The sequence below is a fragment of the Lagopus muta genome, chromosome 1 (genome assembly GCF_023343835.1).
Source record: "Lagopus muta isolate bLagMut1 chromosome 1, bLagMut1 primary, whole genome shotgun sequence".
NCBI classification, from domain to species: domain Eukaryota; kingdom Metazoa; phylum Chordata; class Aves; order Galliformes; family Phasianidae; genus Lagopus; species Lagopus muta.
In genome coordinates, this window is record NC_064433.1 from 130,850,369 (window position 1) to 130,872,627 (window position 22,259).

Here is a 22,259-nt window from a genome sequence, read left to right on the forward strand (position 1 = left end):
AACCACCAGACCAGGCTGCCCAGAGCCACATCCAGCCTGGCCTTGAATGCCTCCAGGGATGGGGCATCCACAGCCTCCTTGGGCATATTTGCTAGTCTCCTAGCACTCCTCCTGCACTGCATCAGCAGCTTTCCTTCAGCAGGGAGGAAAGTTCCGAGCCTCCAGGGGGCTTCAAAGTGACTGCTCACTGTTTTTTTCAGTATTAATCTCCTAGACCTTGTTTGGGTTTAACAGTCTGATATTTCCACCAATGTGGTTCCATTTTATGACTCAAAGCAAACACCTCTTTTTCCTTTTGCTCCTTGTCTAAACTGAAAGGGAAAAATACTGATTCTACAGTAGATAACACTGAGTAGCACCACTACTGTTCTTACTCGCTCCATAAGTGAAAATCAGCCTACTGCATGGTAAAACAGACCTATAGATGTTCAAAGCTACTCTGGTGGTGATGAGACACAGAAAACAATGCAGAATCTCAGCTGCATGCAACTGCAGATAGTGATTATACTGTCAAGTCACATGCAGTGTCTGCCAGCTCACGTGAGTTCTTGTAAGACTGCTTATTAGCACAGAAATAATTAGACTGAAAAATAATAGATGAAGCTTTGGCTTTATCTTTCTGTAATGGAGTTTTGGAACTGACTTCAGTGGAACCAGGACTTTATCAAAGCTCACTGTGGATTTTTTTATGACTCCTGAGGCTTTCTCTGTGTTTTCCTTTACAAGATGCCATCACCACGTTTCATCAAGGATCACGTTTTTCTCCCTTCGTAATGCAAACAATCTCTCACATGACTCTGTTAATCCACACTGCCACGAAAGCACTGAATATGATGATACTTACACTAACTTCATAACAACTGGCAGCAGCATTTTGAGTGCCAGCAACAGGATAATTAGCAGCTTAGTTTTGTCTGTACTCACAGCAGGGAAGTTGGCAGACAAAGAATTAAAACTTCATTGCATCTCCACGCTACAAAAGATAGCGACTCCTGGGATTCACAATTTCTTAATTGTTTTCTTTTCCTCTTCTAATAAGACACCAAGAGATACAGGTTAGAATTGAAAAAGTTTTACAACCCAGTTTACGTTGTGGGCGCTGTGACTGTTGGGGTTGCCAAGGTCAACCCAGCTCCTAAGGGACAACGAGCAAACTCATGGGACAGAAACCCATTATAGGCTACTGGATACACAGGGCCTACACCCAGCTTAGGAATTCTGCTGAGCTGGATGCTAAGACTAAGGCAAGCATAGATACTTGCAGTTTGCTCCTTTATCCCCACTCCGTTTCTTTTCCTGAAGCATCTGCACTCCTGCTGGGGAAGGGTTGACAGCATCCTTTAGACTGCAGTGCTATGCCTGTTTTTACTACCTTGTATTCCTCCTTACAGGAAAATACGTATCTTGCTTGTTCTTAAACAGCATGGATTCTAATGTTGCTATTGTTCTTACTTACTAATCACCATCATTTTTGAGTCCTGAAAAGACATTTTCAAAGGAGGCAGAAAGAATTCTTAGAAAATTATTTTAATTAACAGAACACAGGTTTGAAGAAAAAAAGAGGAGTATTTAAGCTGCAGCAGCTTAACTGCTTTTAGTAAATTCAGGTTTACTGCACAAAAAAAGTTGCAGCATGTACAGACAACTCAAGAATATCAAAAGAAGTTTGCAGAAACAGCACTAAAGGACTGGCATTTCACCTTTACAGTAATACTCACAGGACGCTACCAGGAAACTGCTGTGGAAGCATCTGTCCAACATTACACCGCAATTATGAACACATTCCACTTTAATTCACACAAGCAAACTGAAAAGTAAATCTAAAATGCTCTCTTCCTTCCACTATTGTAACTCCTTATAAAACTCACAGGCTCATTTCTGATTTTTCTCAACCACATTCACACAACACAAGAGAACTCATTTGTGAACTGACTTTCTATCAATGCGGAGGAAGGTTACAGACTGGGCTTCTGAAGTAACACCTTCAGTGCGCGTGGCCTAATTCTGACTTTATTTTTATGAACACAAACTCACTCCTATCCTGGACTCCATGAGTTTGGTTGGTATCTGCAGCAGAACAGAAAGGACTGCCATTATTGTCCCATTATGTTACATAGTTTGAAACCATCACGAGAAGAGACTACACAACGTTAAGAAACAGAGAGCAGGTTACAAAGTAGGAACACTAGATAACTGTGCCTCCTCAGCTTAAGTTGAAACCCTGGATATAAATTCAGACTGGGGGATGAGAGGCTTGTATAGCAGACCTGCAGAAAGGGATTTGGGGGTTCTTCACCAAAGTGTGGTCAGGCAACAAGCTCTCTTGTGGTCAAGGCACTGAACCTACTGGAGTTCAAGAAGCATTTGGACACCACTCTGAGGGCTTGAATTTGGGGTGGTGCTGTGGGGAGCCAAGAGTTGGATGATCCTCATGGGATATTGTTTCCCACACCTTTCTCCTAGGGAAACTGGCTGCTCCCGGCTTGGAGAGATGTATGGTTCACTGGAGTAAAAACTGGCTGAATAGTCAGGTCCCAAAGGTCATTATGAATGAGTTAAATCCACAAATGGTGTGCTCCAGGGCTCAGTACTGGGGCTAGTTTTGTTTAAAATATTTATCAACAAGTTTGATGAAGGCATTGAGTGCACACTGAGTACATTAGCAGATGACACCAGGGTGGGCAGGAGTGTTGATGTGTCAGTTGCTCTTCCCTTACCCACCAATGCTGTAACCCCATCACAGAAAGCCACTACATTTGGCAGGCAGAATTTGCCCTTAGTGGAGCCATACTGCCACCAACCACCTCTTTGTCTTCCATGTTCCTTAGCACAGTTTCTATAAGGATCAGCTCCATTATCTTGCAGGGCAGAGGCAAGACTGGCCTGTAGTTCCCTGGATCTTCCTTTTTCTCCTTGTTTAAAAATGGGGGTTATGTTTCCCCTTTTCCAGTCAGTGATAATTTCATCAGACTGCCACAGCTTCTCAAATACAATGGATAGTAGCTTAGCTACTTCATCTGCCAGATGAGCAAATTACAATTTGAAGACCACCAGCAGCTTTCAGTTAATTGCTCCAGTGAGTGCTTTTCTTTGATAATACCACATTCCACTACAGGAAAGCACTTAAGCACATCTTAGCATTAAGCATAAAATTAACACCCACCAACTGTAATGGGAACTAAGTAATGTGCTTAATTGTTTTCTTGAACTAGAGCCAGCAGGACTTAAATGAAAATAAGGAGCAGTGTCACTAGTCTACAAAACCTATGGTTGGCTGGATTGATTGTTTGTTTGTTTGTTTTCCCCTGCGTTTACAGTTTTAATTTTTGCTAATCTGAATTTCAAAAATGTGTATCAGAATTTCTTCTTGCATGAAGTTGCATGAAGTCTTGCATGAAGACCAATGCCCCACAACTGTCTTCAATGCGAAGATCTGAAAGTGGCAGTTTCTGCTGACAGTGATTGAGGTTTTAAGTTCAGAACGGGAAAGAGAAACAATCTGCGATGTTCGTGACAGATAATGCATGAAATACTTTTTATTAGCTCCCCTCGCCATAATTCCCATTGTCTTCTTGTGGAAAAAAGGATTAACTTCTGCCAAAAGAAACAGAATGGAAGGTTTCTGTCTTATAAAAGAAAATTTAAAATGGTCTTCTGTTAAATAACAATCATACTCTCATAGATTCAGTGGTCTAAAATGCATTTGTGTCCTAATGAACACAAGCATATTGAGTTTTGCCCATATACATACCATTTTTTTTAGCTGCATTACAAAAGTATTATATAAGCATTTTTTGGCAATCACTTCAGCAATAGAAAAACCTTAAATGTGAGATCTCTTTTATAGAGTGACCCTGTAATTGTTTTTTACTCATCTATGAAATCCCATAATCAATGCTGACCACAATGAACTTCATTTTAAATAAATGGTCCATCAAGACTCTTATCATCATAAAGTGTAATTCATAATTCAAATTTCGCCCCTTTATGTTTAAGCCATTGCCTCATTGACTGCAGCCATTTAATTCTACATTCAAACCTTTGTAACTACGCTTCTCACTTCCACTAGTAAGTTCTAAGCTGCCAATCACTGATATTTTCTACAAAAAAAAGGGGCAAAAAATGAAGGCTCAATGCAATGTGTGTTTTCCCTGCTTTTGAGGTACGTTTGTAAATGAAGACAAAGAGACTTGATGCTTCCAATCTCTCGAAGAACAACATGAAGCAGTATTAACTAAATCAAGCAAGCCATACTGCAGAGAATCAAAGCAGTTCCATTTTCACTAGTGTGAGTACACCTACATACCAGAAGGTATCACATAAGCAAAGCAGAAATGGAAAAAAAATAAATAATGTGAAGAGGACAAGGATCACATCCACACAACACGCTAGGGGCACATGATCCAAAATTATCACAATACAAGCAGTTCTAACAGGCTTTTAAATATTTGGTCAACAAGAGTCAGTCTGACAAAGCCCCCACAGCTGAGGCAGTTGACCACAAGAAGCCAAAAGCAGGCAACGTTTTCCAGCCTGCACAAGTGCTGTGTATCATCAGACAATTTCTTGCAGTAGCATTTGCCCAGACCAGAGAAATGACTGGGACTGCATAAAATATATGTGTACAGCACATAGGCATGTTTTATGCAGCCACTTAAAAAAAAGCCCTGAAACAGAGAAAAGTGAAAGGAAACAAGTACAGCTCAACTGTACAGTGTGAAGCTCTGAAAAGCCAGTAAAAAAAATGTTGTTATGCTTTATATGCTACACGTTTCCTAACAGTGGAGCTAAACAGTTTGAAGAAGTTGCTTTTAAAAACTTTCCTAAAGCTTTTCACTGCATAGTACTGGCAAGAGCCTTTTTTCTGCTCGTCCCATACACACTCCAAGTGCAGGTTCTTGCAAGCTGATTCAAGAAAGATGCTTATCCTTATAGAGATGGTGTAATTCCCATCAATGGGAAAATGTGTTTTATTCCTCAGGTGATACAGGTCCTGGATACAAAACTGCAAACCATGATAACCTTCCCATTGCTGTCTGTTCTGTACTTTGGAAATACACCACTAGGTCATTTAAATACAAAGGGTCAACGGAGATGTGATCACTTCCAAAATACAGATACAGAGAACTGCCCCAAATTCTGTGGCTATCTGATTGCGATGAAACAAACGCATTACCTGATAAAGCCATTTTCAATCCTTTCAATATCTTCATCAGTAGTTCTGACAGACAGTCCATGCATGCCAGGGTAGGAGTGCTGGGTGTTGATTTTTGCCATTTTGCTTTACATATCAACATCTAATTGATAGCTGAAACACAGGGAAAAAAATGCATTTAATGAAGGCACCAAAAGCAATGTAACAGTTCTTAGAAACGGTGACTGACTACAACAAGAGGGCAGTAAAAAGCTAATTTAACCATTTTCATGGACAGCAATATTTATACACATAGTATGAGAGCCGTTCCCAGATTTACTTCTACCAGACAGAAGAAGTGCTCATGAAAGCGTAACAATGAAAAAGCCCTGTAACAAAGAAAACCCATCAGGACCAACAAAAAGGTTTACGTGACACGACATTTTTTGTCTCTGGGGATTCTGGATATCCACAGTATCAGACATATTATCCACAGAGAAACTGCATTCAAAATTTCATTCAAAGACTACAGTTAGAAAGCAAAGCAGTTATGTGCTGGGACAACCAATCCGCTTCAAGTCAGTCCTCTTGTGCTAACCTGTTTCTGTTTTATGATGAAATCTCTCATTCTGAAATTGCATAGGAAGCAAACAGATCATTAACCAAATGTGTCCTTCAGCTTAAAACACAGCATCCATTAATCATACATTATCTAAGCAATGCGCTAAACATTTCTTCTGTTGCCTTCTCGTCTATCATTCTTATGGCAGCGCTTCAAGACAAAGTCTGTTGAGATATCTAACCATCCAACTCCTGTAAGATTTAGGAAGGTTATTCAACTTAATTCCTTTCCAGATGTGCCCCTCAGTGCCTTACCAACAGCTTTTAAGAGTCAACACAAGTGCTTTAAAAACAGCAGTCTGAAAGACTTCACTGCAAGTTCTGAATTTTGAATTTTTTTTAATTACTGAAGCCCTGGTCAGGGAGCTTTTCTATCTGAGACATCTCTAGAAGCAATTTCTCCTGGGATGTGGTCACTGCTTCAGATCATCTAATGTCCTTTTCTCACCCTGTATGGTCTTAAGACCATATAGCATGCAACTAGCGGCAAACAAAATACAGACACAAAAACTCTCCCCTGCATCACTCCTGAAGTAAAACTCATTGCCCACTAACAGGTCTATGTTATGCATTCAGCTTCTTAAAAGACAGACATTTGACTTACCCTCCATCCAAATCCCAGAGACCTAAAGGAAATGGCATATAACTTTTAAAGGAATTTAATATATTTCAAAACGCAAAACAGACTAACTTAAATTTTGCATCCAGAAATAATAAAATTGGCCTGGAAACAGCCCCTGGATATCTTATTTAACACCTGAAAATCTGGTTAGTGTTTCTTATTTCTAATCTTACCTCAACACAGGTCAACTGATACATAACTGTGTCTGATCTAAAACCCAGCCCTGCACATAGCAGGTAACTTCAGCTTTGATGGGGAGAAAATCAGCATTTCTACGACACACCGATATAAATAGAGGACTTTCAACCCACTCTTAGATCTGAATGTTCACTGAGAAGAACTGATTCCTAAGACATGGATGATTTATACTGAAAACTGCATACAAAAATGTTCACTGAATCATTTTCACAAGATGAATCAATTTGTTATGTTCAAAGAATTATTTCTACAATTCTGTTAAGGTATATCCATTATAAATATCAAGGAACACCATTTCTTTTCAACCAATTCAGCCTTGGATGGACAAACATTTTAATAAATTAACTAGCTGAATGAGCAGGTTCCAAAGTAGATATGATACCAATTTCTCTTATCTCCGAGAAAAATTATCGTTAACTATTTGTGAGTTACAATTATTGCTTCTATTACAGGCTTTGTACAGCAGAATTAGATAGATTACACGCAATAGTGACTTGGTGATGAGTAGATTTATTTTGCTACAGCAGTAACTCCCATTTCTCATATATTAATTTGAAGATAATTCAAGATAAAAATAAAATGTCTTTGTTCTTTTGTTACTACTGATGGTGGCCTCCAATTTATGTTCTCACTTCCCAGGTTCCAAGGCTTGAAGTTATACTGGGAGGCTCTAACACAGTAGCCAGGTTGTCACAACTGCTTCACTTAAAAGCAGAGCAGCATGCCCCTTGCTGGCAAATTGTTGTGCTCATACAGAAAGTAAGGCACAAGAGCAAACTGCTTCTTTCTATGAATAGTTACTCTTGCTACCTATTGCATTTCCGCTGTTTTCAGCTATACACTGGAAGTCCAATGCAAGATAATTTAGGAATAAGAATGGCCAGCAGGGAGAGGGAGGTGATTGTCCCCTTCTGCTCAGCTCTTCTGAGGCCCCATCAGGAGTACTGCATCCAGGCCTGGGGCCCCCAGCAAAAGAAGGGCGTGGAGCTCTTGGAGGGGGTCCAGAGGAGGGTCACTAAATGATCAGAGGGCTGGAGCACCTCTCCTGTGAGGAAAGGTTGAGGGAACTGGGATTGTTTAGCTTGGAGAAGAGAAGGCTCTGGGGAACCTCATTGTGGCCTTCCAATACTTGAAGGCAGCATATAAACAGGAGGGGGAATGGCTGTTTACGAGGGTGGAGAGTGATAGGACAAGGGGGAATGGTTTTAAAATGAGACAGGGGAGGTTTAGGTTAAACATTAGGAGGAAGTTTTTCACACAGAGGGTGGTGACGCACTGGAACAGGTTGCCCAAGGAGGCTGTGGATGCCCCATCCCTGGAGGCATTCAAGGCCAGGCTGGATGTGGCTCTGGGCAGCCTGGTCTGGTGGTTGGTGACCCTGCACATAGCAGGGGGGTTGAAACTAGAAAGTAAACATTATGATCCTCTTCAACCCAGGCCATTCTATGATTCTATGATTCCTTCAAAACTCAGCCAATTGTTTGTTGTTGTCATTTAAATCAAAATAGAATTTTGAGAGAGAAATGATTCCCCCCTATTCCAATCAACACCATAACGCATCCACCATTGGACTTGCATGTTATTCTACTTCAAAGCTTTAAAAGCTTGATAATGAGAAAATCAGAATGATTCATAAGTGACAGAGCAGAAGCTTTTTTCAAGGGTAGACTTCCAAATCCAAGTTAGTGCCAAGTTAAGATCATAGCATTGTAGAATGGCTTGGGTTGGAAGGGACCTCTAGGATCATCAAGTTCCAACCCCTCCGCCACAGGCAGGGTTGCCAGTCACTAGATTAAGTACTAGAGCAGTTGCCCATGGCCCCATCCAACCCAACCTTTACCAGTACCTGCCACCTAATGTAACAAAAACCTTGCCACTAGCTCCAATGATTCGCTAATTCATGTCTATCTACAGCAGTTCTTAAACCAAGATCACCTGGCTTAGAGTCTCCAATAAAATGAATAACTGCACAGACAACAGAAGTATGAGATAATAAAAACCTAGAGGTGTAGGCATGATGTAGCTTGTTTGCTGTCAACATGCAGCATCTCACTAAAAAGAAACACTGGGAAAGCAGCATGGCATGCTGCAGGAAATTCAGGAGACTCCAGGAGTGCACTGAGGATAACCTCCAGGTCCAGGTAGTAGATAAATCAACCAGAGATGAAGCAATAATGGACCTGGTGCTGACCAACACAGAGGAGATCATTAAAAAGGTTAATATTGAAGCAGAGATCATGGCCTGGCCGAGTTTGTGATCTCGAGGAATACAGGCCTAGCAAAAAGCGAAGTCAGGAACCTGAACTTCAGGAAAGCAAAATTCCAGCTGTTTAAGAAATCGCTGGACAGGATTCCCTGGGAAGCTGTCCTTATGGACAAGAGAGCAGAGCTGGCAGCTCTTCAAGGACACCTTTCTGAGAACACAAGAGCTCCCTGTCTCCTAGTAGAGGAAAACAAGCAGAAGAGGCAGGAAACTGGCATGGCTAGGCAAGGACCTGTTGGTTAAACTGAGGGGAAAAAAGGGGGCATGTACAGGAAGCAAAAGCAGGGATTTGAGACTGAGGAATAATGCAGAAATGAGATCAGGAAAGCCCTAAGGCACACGTGAAACAGAACCTAGCAAGGGATGTGAAATGTAACAAGAAGGGATTGTACAGGTACAATTTTAAAGGTTTGAAGAGACAGGCCAAGGAGAGTATACCTCCATCTGGTAAACGAGAAGGGAGAACTCACTACAACAGATGTCACATGCAGAAGGCTGACATACTCAACAAGTTATTTGCCTCAGTCTTCACTGGAAGTCAGCATGGCTTCACAAAGTGCAGATCGTGCCTGACCAACCTCATGGCCTTCTACAATGGAGTGATCAGCGGACGAAAGAAGGGCAACTGATGTCATATAGCTGGATTTGCGCAGCACCTTTGACATGCTCCTACACCACGTCCTCATCTCTAAACTGGAGAAATACAGATTTGAAGGGTGGAATATTCAGTGGATAAAGAATTGGTTGGATGGTCACAGCCAGAGGGTTATGGTTAATGGCTCTACGTCCAGGGTGGAGGCCAATAACTAGTGTCTTTCCCCAGGGTCCTGTTTTGGGAACAGTGCTCTTCCATATCTTTACTAATGATAAATACAATGGGATTGAGTGCATCCTCAGCAAGTTTGCAGACAACACCAAGATGAATGTTGCAGTTAATATGACAGAAGGAAAGGATGCCATCCAAAGGAACCTAGATACACTTGAGAAGAGGGCCCACAAGAACCAAACGAGAGTCAGTAAGGCCAAAGTACACAGTACTGCACTTGGGTCAGGGCAATCCCAGATATAAGTACAGACTGGGAGAAGAACTCATTAAGAGCAGCCCTGTGGAGAAGGATTTGGGGCTCCTGGTGGACAAGAAGAGGGACAAGAGCCAGCAGCACGCACTTGCAGCACAGAAGGCCAGCGATATCCTGGGCTGCATCAACAGAGGGATGGCCAGCAGAGAGAGGGAGGGGATTGTTCTCCTCTGCTCTAGCCTCATGACGCCCTGTCTGGAGTACTGTGTCCAGGCCTGGCACTCCTCACACAAGAAGGATTGCAGAGCTGTTGGAGAAGGTCCAGATGAGGCCACAAGTATGATCAGAGGGCTGGTATTAAGAAAGGCTCAGGCAGGTGGGTTTGTTCAGCCTGGAGAGGAGAAAGCTCTGCGAAGATCTTACTGTGACCTTCCAGTACTTAAAAGGAAGCTCGTAAACAGAAGGGATACTGACTTTTTACACAATCTGATAGTGATAGGACAAAGGGAAATAGCTTTAAGCTAAAAGAGGGGAGATTTAGATGTTAAGGAGAACATTTTGCCTCAGAGGGCAGTGAGGCACTGGCAGAGGCTGCCAAAGAAGCTGTGGGTGCCTCATCCCTGCAGGCATTTGAGGCCAGGATGAATGGGGCCGCAAGCAGCCTAATCTGGTGGGGGGCAGCCCTGCCTTTAGCAGGAGGTAGACTAGACAATCTAAGGTCTGTTCCAACCCAAGCTACTCCATGATTCTGTGCTTGCTTCTGAACCAGCTGAGCAGTGAATAGTGCCTTTCTATATTTTAAAAGCTGTAGATGTGATGTATGTATTTTCAGACTTGTAATTTCTCTACAGGGAAGACTGGTTAAAAAACACCGAGTACAGTTTTTCTTTAAGCTTGAAACTGGCATGGCTTCTCCAGCTGTTATTAATCTCCTGGAATTAGATACTACTAATCTGGAATTAGACACTACTAATAGATACTGGAACTGGATAGTCCTAATCTCCTGGAATGCTTTGAACATACCATTTGAGCAGTGTGTACAGAAAACAGTTCCATGCTTTATTTAGATGTTCCAAAGCCAGGCTACTGAAGAAACTACACAACTCACAAGATATAAAACCAAATGCTATTTTGGATGAAAAACTATTAGCCTAGAAAGCAAGAACCGGATTAAACAGTTGACCTTCAATGCTGCAGAAGTTTAAGAATAAGGTTTTCATATGAAAATCTGTCATTAATGACACTGAAAAGAACAAGCAGTGAGATAAACACCTCAGGACACCAAAGTTACTGCAGAAACAAAAGAGAAGTGCAGGGAATTCCAGTGATCCACACCAACTAGATCAAATTCAAAACTTGACGGCAAGTGACATGCAGTGTAGGCAAATGCAAATCAATGGATGCTGATGAAAAGCATGTAAACTACTATCTTATGATTCCAAAGTGGTAATATGCTCTCAGAAAGGGAATCTGAGCATTATATATTTATATACATACAGCTCAGTGAAATGCTCTGCTCAGTGCCAAGCAAGCTTGCTGACACAAAAGCTAAAAAGGTGGAAGGATTTATACGTGGCAAGGGTTAAAATCAAAAAAGAATATTAAAAGTGCTCTATGAAATGACAGCATGGACCTCTCTGGAATACTATTAGTCCTCCCCTTAAACAAAACACACTGCAGAGCAAATGCACAGCAGGAATGATTGTGAAAGGCAAGAAATAAGCTTTTAATAATTATTACTTGTTATGGCTATTTTATTTATATGTTAATATTTATTATTATAAAGTATTTTCATCTCACAAAATAAAATTATGTAGGCAAACTCAGAGTTCATTTTAGATGCCTTACAATGATTTCAGCTGTAAAATCCCAATTCAACATACAGGGCAAGCTGAGCCCCTATTCTACACTAGACCAGAGGAAAGAAATCACAGTAATCCAAGCCCACTATTCATCAGTAAAGTGCCTCAATTTTTGGAAGGAGGTAGGAAGAGTGCATGGATTGTCATCACAAAACTGTGCTACGTGTGTTCAGCTGTGGTGGAGAGAGACTGAGCACAGGACTCAGAGACATCAGCAGTGCAGGAATTTGGGTACAGAGCAGGTGGTGAGACTTCCCAAAGCAACATGTTTTGGTCTTGCATGAAGCACATAAAACACTGGCAAATTAGTGGTAATCTGATTAATGAGAAATATTTGTTCCTTCTACACCTAGGTTCCTGAAGTATTTAGAAATAGCAGTGTCCTCCACAGCCCGTTAAACTGGATCCAAACCTGTTAGAGACCAAGTAGGGAGCAGCTTATGAGTATGGGGCTACCAGGAACCAGGAAAATGATGAAGAGATGAGAGGCCCTTCACATACTTTTTGCAGGGCACACAGAGAGACAGCTCCAGCTAGCTGGAGCACACAACCCTAAACCTTTACTGAAAGCAGACAGTTACAAGACAGATTTAAGAACTGCACAGAGCTTGCCCTTCTGCTTACAACCATGGCTGATGCAGAGGGTTGGCTTTGGTTGGCTGCCAGATGCTTTCCCACTCCTCCTCCTCAGCAGTCCATGGGAGAAAATGAGATGAAACATCTCATGTGTTGATAACGATGGGGAGATCACTCACCAATTACTGTCACACACTAAAAAGACTTGATTTGAGGAGAATTATTTTAATTTATGCCATCTACAACAAAGTTGGATGATAACGAAGCTAAGCCACCCTCTTCCCTCCATCTCACTGCCTTTTATCCCCAAGCTCAAGTTCAGTCCTTTAATCCCCACTCGTGTAACACCTTGAATTTTCTAGAGCTCAGTGACCTGTTTTTCAGCACACTGACAAAACAAAACTGTCTTAGGCTGCCTCGACTTTTCAGAAGTGAAGAATCTTCTGATATCAGACAGCAAAATAAAACCCATCTGAAACACCCCAAGCTCTTGAAAGACTGACACCTCTACCAGTGACTTCAGCAGAGTTTCAGCACGCTTTCTCAGTTTTTCTATTCTTGCTACCAGCTACTTGAAAGAAACAGATAGTTTCATGATTGTTGCTTTCTGGTGCACAAACCACCAAGAATGAAACAGGAGCTAAATGAGAAATACATATTATCCTACTAAAGATGCAGTAAATCACACATTACTGATAGCTTTTCCTATTCCAAACACAAGTAGTTAATACACTGGTCAGTCCTCTTCTTTGTGGGTGAAATAGTAACTAACACTGCATCAAATTATTTTATATGCACTGTTTGGTATACAAGATCCATTTTACCCTGGCAGTCAGTTGTCTAAAAATAAACATGAGTTCAAGCAAGAAATAAAAATTTCAGATTCATATGAGCATTTCCTGATTTTGAAAATTAGGTCCTATTCATTTCCTTATAATTACAATATTAAAGACTTAGGACTAAAGGTAAAAAGGCTGCAGGATCTAACTTTTAGGAACTCTACCACCCAGCAGCTTTGCCAAGTCAAGCATCCAGGTTTCCTAGAGAAGGCATGCAGAAAATCAGGTACTCGAGACAAAACAACCAGAGAGCATCCAAAGAAGTGCAACAAAGATGGGTCTGTAGGGCAAGGTGTGTGAGGAGCCGCTGAGGCCCCTCGTTGTGCTCAGCGCAGAGCAGAGGAGCTGAGGGGAGGCCTGATGGCGGCTGCAGCTCCTCACAGGGAGCGGAGGGGCAGCGCTGAGCTCTGCTCTGTGTGACAGCGACAGGGCCCGAGGGAACGGCATGGAGCTGTCAGGGGAGGGCAGCTGGGGGTCAGGGAAAGGGGCTGCACCACAGGGCGGTGGGCGGGGAACGGGATGCACAGGGCTGTGGGCACGGCAGTATGGAGCCAGGAGTTGGACTTGATCTTTGTGCATGCTTTCCAACCCAGGACATTCTTTGCTCCTTTAAGGAAGCCACATATACCAATCCATATTAAATGAATGAAGCTGAAGTAGGAGACTCTAAAAACAACTAGGCATCTAACTCCTGCCCGAAAAGTAGGCGGCTCATAGCTCACGGCCCTAACTCCATCTCTCCCTTTCTGAAGTCTAATCACCCATGGGCGCCAAACTGCACTGTGCTTAGGACCTGCACCTCAAAAATGAGGAAGTTTTCAAGTCTGCTTCAAATCAAGCAAGCCAAAATCAGGTTCTCTCCTTTCTTCACAGCCTTCCACGAGCACACTGCAGGATACCCTCCTGCGTACTCACGGGTTCACTGTGCTGAGAATGCCTCTGAGCAGCTTTATGGCTTAGGATTTTGACAATTTGGCGCAGGCTTAATAGAAGTAACTAAGTAATAAAGATGTGAACAAATAAGTAGATAGATACCACACACAGGTGCAGACATAAATAGTACAAATTACATCAAATTTAGGAATTTGCTAGCTATCAACTAAGCCGCCAAAATGAACTGGGTAGCTTGTCAACACTGCAACAATACATTTCAGCTTAAACATCTGTGAAAGAGGTTTTGAATCTGGATATTCTCCCTGCATCAAGATGCCACATTTGGACTACTATAGCAGCTCCCATTTTGGACATAATATGTCGAATCTAGCTCAACTGAAAATTGCTAACCAAGCAAACATCTGTTAAAACTTCTGATATTATGTGTCTCTGTTTATCAAGTCACGATGGCAGACGAAGCTGTTTCTTAAAGCTTATTTGTTTAGATGAAAAGCATTGCAGATAACTAACACAGCAGAATGCAAAAACAGCTTTTCAAGGTGAAATATTTATCACTGCCACAGAGTAACAGGTGACTTTCCATGTAATTATACATTGGATCTTATGTACTTGTATAGTTGATAATATACTGTTGTTCTTGAGGCTTTCAAAATTGTTTCACTTATCACTAATGGAAGCGGTGATAAGGTGCATTGGATCACTTATATCATTTTAGTTAAGACACACTCCCAAATCCTCACACAGCCTCTCAGGTTCAACCCTGGTAAGCCTTTGGGATTTATTTCGGGCCTTGACCTCCACCTACATGATCCTTGTTACATCATCTGGTAAGAGTTGTAGTTCACCCCCATGAGCGCTGTGTAGATTATGCATGGCAGCCAATAGTTCACGATGTATTAACCAGCGCAGGCAGCATGTGGATCTCTGAGACTGCAGAAATTAAGCAAGTGTGTGATTTGAAGATGGTTCAACTGTTTCTTTCAGTGACTTGAAGGTTTCTAAATTAACCTGCAGACTGTATGGTGGCAAACTCTCACAGAAATCAGCTTTGCATGAAAGCTACTGAAGCAACCCCAATGCTATGGAAAAATAACAAGCGGGCTGCACCACCACCATATCCTTACCTACAACTAACACCTTAGAACACCAGCGCTTAAACCTTGTTAGCTCTTTCAAAAGAACACTTTTCAAATGTTACAATTCTCTCGTAAATCATATTGCATTTTCTACAGTCAGTAAGCACTGCTCTCTTCTAAAAAATGCATGTTATTTGTATTCATCACCTCATAAACCCAGCACTGAAGATCTGTCAAGGACACCTCTCCACACAGTACTCCAGGATGTGCATGCATTACATGCAGCGCTGCATATTCATGTGTGTATAACTGAGTTTCAGAACGAGATGCATACAATTATCCTTGATCCATTCAAAGGCTGCATGCTTGATGCCCTGAAGCAGCAAAATAATCTTTTAAATAATAATCTTTTGAATGATTTGGCTTGGGTGTCCCTCTGTTTCTATGAATTATTAACAATACCTGACAGTTTTCTGATTTACTCCATTCTTTTTGCAGAATGCTTTCTATGAATTTATTATTTTTTAGACTGGAAGCTGTTCAGGAGAAAACAGCTGTGTACATTGAACACAGCATTGTAAATTACAGCACAGTAAGTTCCAGATTACAGCTGGGTGGACAACCAAGGCACACTGTGCTTTTTCTGTTGCCAGCATGGATTACCACGCTGCAGGTATCCTTGTTTACGCACAGAACACAAGCTCTTTGCAAGGCTTCTGGCTAAAATCTGGCCCTTCTGACATTTCCATCAGGGTGTTTATTTGCCAAAGAAACTGTTCAAAGTGAACACAACAACGGCATGAATACAGCCTGAACACATTGGATTCACATTTCTGTAAGGATATTTATAAAAGGCAGTATTATAAAAGGCACATGCATGTGAATGTCACCCCTCAAACCCGCTCCCTGCTCACGCCATGCAAACTGCCCCAGCCATCCCGCCTGGCTGGGGAAGGAAAGTGGGAGAGGCGATTTGTCACGTTTCACAGGCAGCAAGGAGGCAGTGGGCTGAAGAGGATTTAAGAGATGCTAATGAAAGAGACGGCAAGGCTGGAGAAGCCTGCAGGATAACGTGCTGAACTGAAATGACAGCGCTGAGTGCAAAGTGGATGACAAAGCCTGAGATGCACAGGGGTGCAGTGAAGGCAGAGCAGAGATGCTGACATGGGAGGATGCTATGCCATTTTTTAAGCTGATGCTTTCTATCTCCTGACGCTAACCACTTGTTTGCCACCATTACCCATGGCCGATCAGACATCCTGACAGCCCTCATACCACTTGTGTTGCTTTCTAATCGGATGACTTTAGCTGCTCTTAACATCATTTCTCCAGAGACTGAAAGCACCATCCAAATCACTCTTCCACACGAGTCACTCTTCCATGCATCCCTTTGGCTTTTTCCTTCCAGCCAGAGCTCAGGCTATGCTTCAAAGAAAGACACTGACCACAGCAATTACTGGACCTTGCACACTCACAGGCACATTTTGACATGGCACAAGTTTTGCAAAAGATGTCACACTACCAGACACAAAGCCAACACACGTTTCAACCGCATGAAACAATTCGCTTTCGCAGCTCTCATAGCATTTGCTCCATTCTGTTTGAGCAGGACAGCCTCGGGTACATACCTGACCCTCAGCCATATACCCTACATACCGCAAGCCCCACGCTGGAGACACACACTGACCGAACAGCTGAAGTTACACCACAGGCACAAAAGAGCCGCCAAGCGACGTTCTCACTGCAAACTTACGAGTTACGGTCTCTCACCCAGGTAGGACGCGACAGACGCTGCCTTTTCTCCTACTCACCCTCCACGCCTCCCTCGGCAGTATCCGGACCCAAACTTTCTCGGCGCCCGCTCCCAGCGGCGCTGCCCGCTGCCCGCTGCCGTGGGGCGGCGGTACCCCGCGGGGGCGGCGGGGCGGGGCAGAGCAGCGCCCACCGCGGCCGCCCCTGAACGCGGCGAGGGCGGATTACGGGCAAAACCCGCGCGCGTAAGCCGGGCTGACGGGGAAAAGCCGCTCGAAAGGTTTTGCGATCCTGTTAAGCGCTCGGAAAGGATCAGCATGTCAAAGCCGCCAGGCGGCCCCGGCACATTTCTCGCCACGCCGAGCCGCCTCAAACCCTCTCGGCCCGGCGGGCTGCGTGGGGCCGGGAGCGCCTCCGCCGCGGCACCGCGCTCCGTGCGGAGAGGGCGGGCGGCGGGCTCCGCGCCGTGCCCGCCAATCCCGCCGTCTCGTACACGCCGTCTCCGCCGCCAGAGCCCGGCCCACCCGCCGGCGGCGGCCGTGCTGAGAGGGCGGTTCTCATCGGTAGCGCTGCTGCCGGCTGACAAGCCGAGGGAGCCCTGCCGTGCGTGCGGGTCCGGGCGGGCAGCGTGAGGGGGCGGCGTCCCACGGCGGGGGTGGGAGCGGCGCCTTCTCCGGGAGGGAAAGCGCCCTCCGCTCGTGCGCTGCTGAGTGAATTTTTTTTCCCTAGTATTCTGCCCCTAAACCGATACCAGGCTAACTGTAACAGAATCACGGAATCGTGGAGGTTGGAACCGCTGCGGATCCAGCTCCACTGGAGTGTAACTCCATACTAAAGCAGTTTCCTGCAGCGCGTCCCTCAGGAAAGCGTCCAGGCAGATCTTGAATTCCTTCAGAGAAGGAGACCTCTCTGGGCAGCCTGTTCCAGTGCTCTGTCACCCTCACAGTAAAGTAGTTCTTCCTCGTGTTTGTGTGCAATGTACTGTGTTCCAGTTTGAGCCTACTTGTTGGTGCTCCTTGTCCTGGAGCCTGGCCCCTCCAGTTGACTCCTACTCTTTAGATACTTACAGACAGCAGTGAGATCTCTCAGTCTGCTCCGAGATAAACAGCCTTTCTTCATAAAGGAGGTGCTCCAGGCCCCTCACCATCTTTGCTGCGCTCATAGAATCATGGAATCATAACGTCCAACCTGAATCTCCCCTGGTGCAACTTGAGGCCATCCTCTCTAGTCCTATCGCTAGTTACATGGGAGAAGAGACTGACTTACCATAACTTCCCTTCAAGTCATCGTGGAGAGCGATAAGGTCACCCCTTTTCCAAACTGAACAATCCCAGTTCCCTCAGCTGCTCCCCATAAGACTTGTGCTCTGAACTGCTCGACAGCTTATTTGCCTTTCTCTGGACACTCTCTAGAGCCTCAATGTCTTTCCTGTAGTGAGGGGCCCAAAACTGAACGCAGTACTCAAGGTATGGCCTTGTCAGTGCTGAGTATAGAGGGACAATCGCTTCCCTGCTCCCACTGGCTACACTATTTTTGATACAAGCCAGGATGCCATTGGCCTTCTTGGCCACCTGGGCACACTGCTGCCTCATGTTCAGGCATGTGTCAACCAACGCTCCCAGGTCCATTTCTTCCACACAGTCTTCCAGCCATTCTGTCCCAAGCCAGTAGTCTTGCCTGGGGTTGTTGTGACCAAAGTGCAGGATCTGGCACTTGATCTTGTTGAACTTCATCCCATTGGCCTTAGCCCTGCAATCCAGGCTGTCCAGGTCACTCTGTAGGACCTTCCTTCCTCCAGCCATGTTGACACTTCTGCCAGCTTGTTGTCATCTGCAAACTTACTGAGTGTGCACTCAATGCCCTTATCCAAGTCATCAGTAAAGACATTAAACAGGACAGGCCCCAGTACTGACTCATGAAGAGCGCCACTCATGACTCTCTAGAAGTTCCCTGTCTTTCTTGAGCTGAGGTCGACACAGCACTACAGATGTGGCTCACCAAGGCAGAGGAGAGAGGGAAGATCACCTCCCTCGCCCTGCTGCCCACACTCTTTTCAAGAGTATCCTGGCACCCCAGGATACCATTGGGCTTCTTGACCACAAGGGCACACTGCTGGCTCATGGCCAACATGCTGCTCACCAGGACACACAGATCCTCCTCTGCAGAGCTCCTCTCCAGCAGGTCAGCCCCTGACCTGTACTGATGCATTTTCCTCATTTTGTCACACTTAAGATCACTGAAGTCTTTCACACTCCTCTGAACTTCATCTGATTCTGATCATGCTTTTTGTCCAGGGTCCAGAAGAGCTGGAAACAAAATGCTGTGTGTGAAGGCTCCATAAAATGCCTTTTGAGCTGGAAAAAAATAGAGTTATTAAAGGGCATGTCATTCATCACTGTGAAGCTGTTGCACACTGATTCAGGCAAATTGAGCAAAACACGACACCAAAAGTGCATGTAACTGCTTGGGTTCATGAAGAGGGACAGAATTTCCCGTGGCTCTCTCTACCTTGAGAATTATTTCACATAAGAAAGATTAAGAACATCACACAACAAACACTAACCAGAGAAAAAACCCAAAGTCTTAAAGTCCAATCAGAAATTCAAGTCTTTCTGAAACACTTATCACAGCCATCTTCAGAGTTATAGGCTGGGGTTTTTTTGGTCAAAGTAGAAATGCACAGGAAGGTAGAAAATCTCGAAGAGCTTTTTCTCATCCTTTGCTGCTTTACTGTCCCCTGTAGATTCCCAGCAGTTTCTTGGAAGCTGCGACATGAGAACAAGCCTACCAGGAGGGCGAGAAGTGCCAAGTTGGTGTTTTCCCTCAGAAGGCTCAGGCTGCAGGTTCTCCATTTAGGTATGTACTGTTCGCAGATCCTCGCTTCTTCTTGTCATAAGGGTGTGTTGCCCCCCTGTTCTAGTTGCTATATGGAGGGAGCCTGGGCAGGGAATCCAGCAAAAAAAACTGTGGACATTTCCAGAAAGGTCTTAAATCTGATCCCTTAGACAGAGAACTTCAAGGCAGTGAGGACTTGTGGCTGCATGATATGTTGCTTCACCACTAAGTCTGGGATGCAGTTTGAATGCTAGTTCTGATGAATGCCAAGAAAGGAAGGCCACAGCCTGCAATTTAAGAGAGGACAAGTTCTCAGCTTGTACATTTTACCGTATTTTGGGAGAGAGATGCTGTTTCCTTGGTTTTGAAATGATTGGCTTCAGGTTGGTATTTGGCCCAGGAATATGTGAATTTGTGACATAGCTCTTACTTTTGGCACTTAACCTTGATAAAAATGTAGGTATTTGAATGAACTTAAATGAACTATTTAAGGGAGGCAGTCAAAAGTGAATTATACATGCATACACAATTCTGTCTTTTGAACTCAGGTCCTTCCCAGATGCAAACAAAGCATGAAGTAAGGTTGTTATTGCCTGAACAAGTTCAGAGGAATGATTGTAAGAGGTAATAACACAGTAGTGAAGGAGATAGATTGTTAGTCTAATACGCAGTAATAAGAGCTCATTGTATGTGCTTCACTGGTGACTGGCAAGAAGCAGTTTTCTTGTAGTGATAGTGATGGTATCTGAGAAACTATCATGGATTTGCAATCGAAGTATTCAAACAAACCTCAACAAACACATTTGTTTCACTGTCATTCCAGTTAAATGAAGCATTATCCAATGTTTTGGTAGCAGTGCACCGTGTCATGAGATTCTCATTTGAATATGTTTGGAAGAACAGACACTGAGGAAATCTGTGCTCTTTGTGTTCTTCTATCATTGGTTAAAATTAGGTTAAAGAAGAAAAAACATGAAAGCATGGCAGGGAATAATATCAATTTTCTTCTTTTTGCTAAGCTGGCTGCATATCCTAGTAATCTATATTGGTGCATTTCATCTATCAGGTGCAATTTTTCTCCAGAGAAAAATATGGAGGGACAGTCTGTCATATTAGCTTTCTTCCACTGCATGCACTGACTTTAGGCTCAACCATAACTTTACAGATAAAATAAGAAAGTTCCTAGAAGTGGCCAGTCACTTGGAAAAGTCACTAATCTTCCAGGGAAAATACCTGGATGCTTTGGACCAATGTGAATCAAAGGAATGTTTTCTCAGTGAACAACACAAAGGCACCATATTTCAGTTATCTGAGCAAATACCTTCTGCACGTGGACAGATTATAATTGACCCAAAATAGAAACACTCCCTAAAGGATTCCCTTAAAGTTGCTTTAAGATAAGTGTCCAGTTCCATTTTAGATACCTCAGTTTACCCTCCTTGGCCTCAAGCTGCTTTTCAAAGGGGGCCCAAGTCTCCTGTAGATCTTGTGTTATGTATGCAAGTCTCAGTTGTTTCCTTTATTTATTGCATCTCAAGTGAAGTGACACCTGCGTTCATGCAACTGAAACCCATTCCCATGTCACAAGTCCTTTAAAAATCTTAACAAGAAGATGTAGCCATATCTAAGATTACATTATTAATAGAGATCAAAGTCTCACAGAAGTAACGGTTTGGTTTTTGGGAACATGGGGAATAAAGTTATCAGATGTTAAGTACGTAGAGAATAAACCTTTTTTTTGCTTTTCTGAAATACCATGCACGTTTGCTTAAAAATTGTTATTTTCCATTCGAGGAAATAGTGCATTGTCAATATAGCTACTTCATTTCTTATGTATAGGATTATTTCTCAGTTTTTAGGTGAAGCTCAATGACATGTGTTTAAGAATAGATAATTATTTCTCAAAATGACAAGGGAGCATACTCAAATTAGTGTAGAAAAATTACAGCATGCACCGATTGTTTCCTTTCTCTCTTGGGTTCTTCCTGGAATAGTCTGTATAGTTTAAGAGAGAAGTCATCAATCTCTGTGTAAATACCAGTTCTGCTCTTCCAGGTCTCTAGAGGAGTAGAAGCCTCAGTTAAAGCCTAAAGTTCCAACAACAATATTCTTTGTGTAGGTAGTTAAAATGTATAACAAAGATATCAGCAATATTAAGCATTCTCCATTAAGCATTCCACCCTATTCTCAGCCTTCCTGTTGCGTTAGGCACACTGCATGTTTCTCCCTTGAAACAGGGCCTCTCAAAAGCAGTGACTGTTACTAGCACAGGATACCTGGGACACGGTGCTCCATGGCACTGCCCAGACAGGGAGGATGATCACTGCTGCTGCAGAAGAATATGTGATAAAACCATTTGATGTCTAAATAGCAAGGCATGCCTCACTAAAGCAGCACAACAGACACAAAGGGGAAGATAGAGCAAGGGTAAAACCAAACTTTTGGAGGCAGTAAGAAAGAGTGAGGAAGAAAAGGGAAGGATAAACAGGAGAAATTAGGATTAGCTGGGAGGTGATGAAGAGAAGGACAAAGTGTTAGCAAAGCCCCTTAGCAAGAAAGAGAATCACT

General features: G+C 43.4%; 1 protein-coding gene across 3 annotated transcripts in view; it reads right to left on the bottom strand.

The window, feature by feature from the left end:
- The window catches only part of CNGA3 (cyclic nucleotide gated channel subunit alpha 3), a 38,387-nt gene extending 21,054 nt beyond the window's left edge, over positions 1–17,333 (bottom strand). For 2 of the 3 annotated variants that reach the window (XM_048961776.1, XM_048961793.1), the window contains exons 1-2: positions 16,916–17,333; positions 5,177–5,308 (exon numbers count right to left, since the gene is read on the bottom strand). In XM_048961776.1, the coding sequence (XP_048817733.1) occupies positions 5,177–5,277 (101 nt within the window). In that variant the 5' untranslated portion in view covers positions 5,278–5,308; positions 16,916–17,333. The remainder of the gene's footprint in view (positions 1–5,176; positions 5,309–16,915) is intronic. The other variant, XM_048961785.1, reaches the window with a different exon arrangement.
- Positions 17,334–22,259: the final 4,926 nt, after the last annotated feature.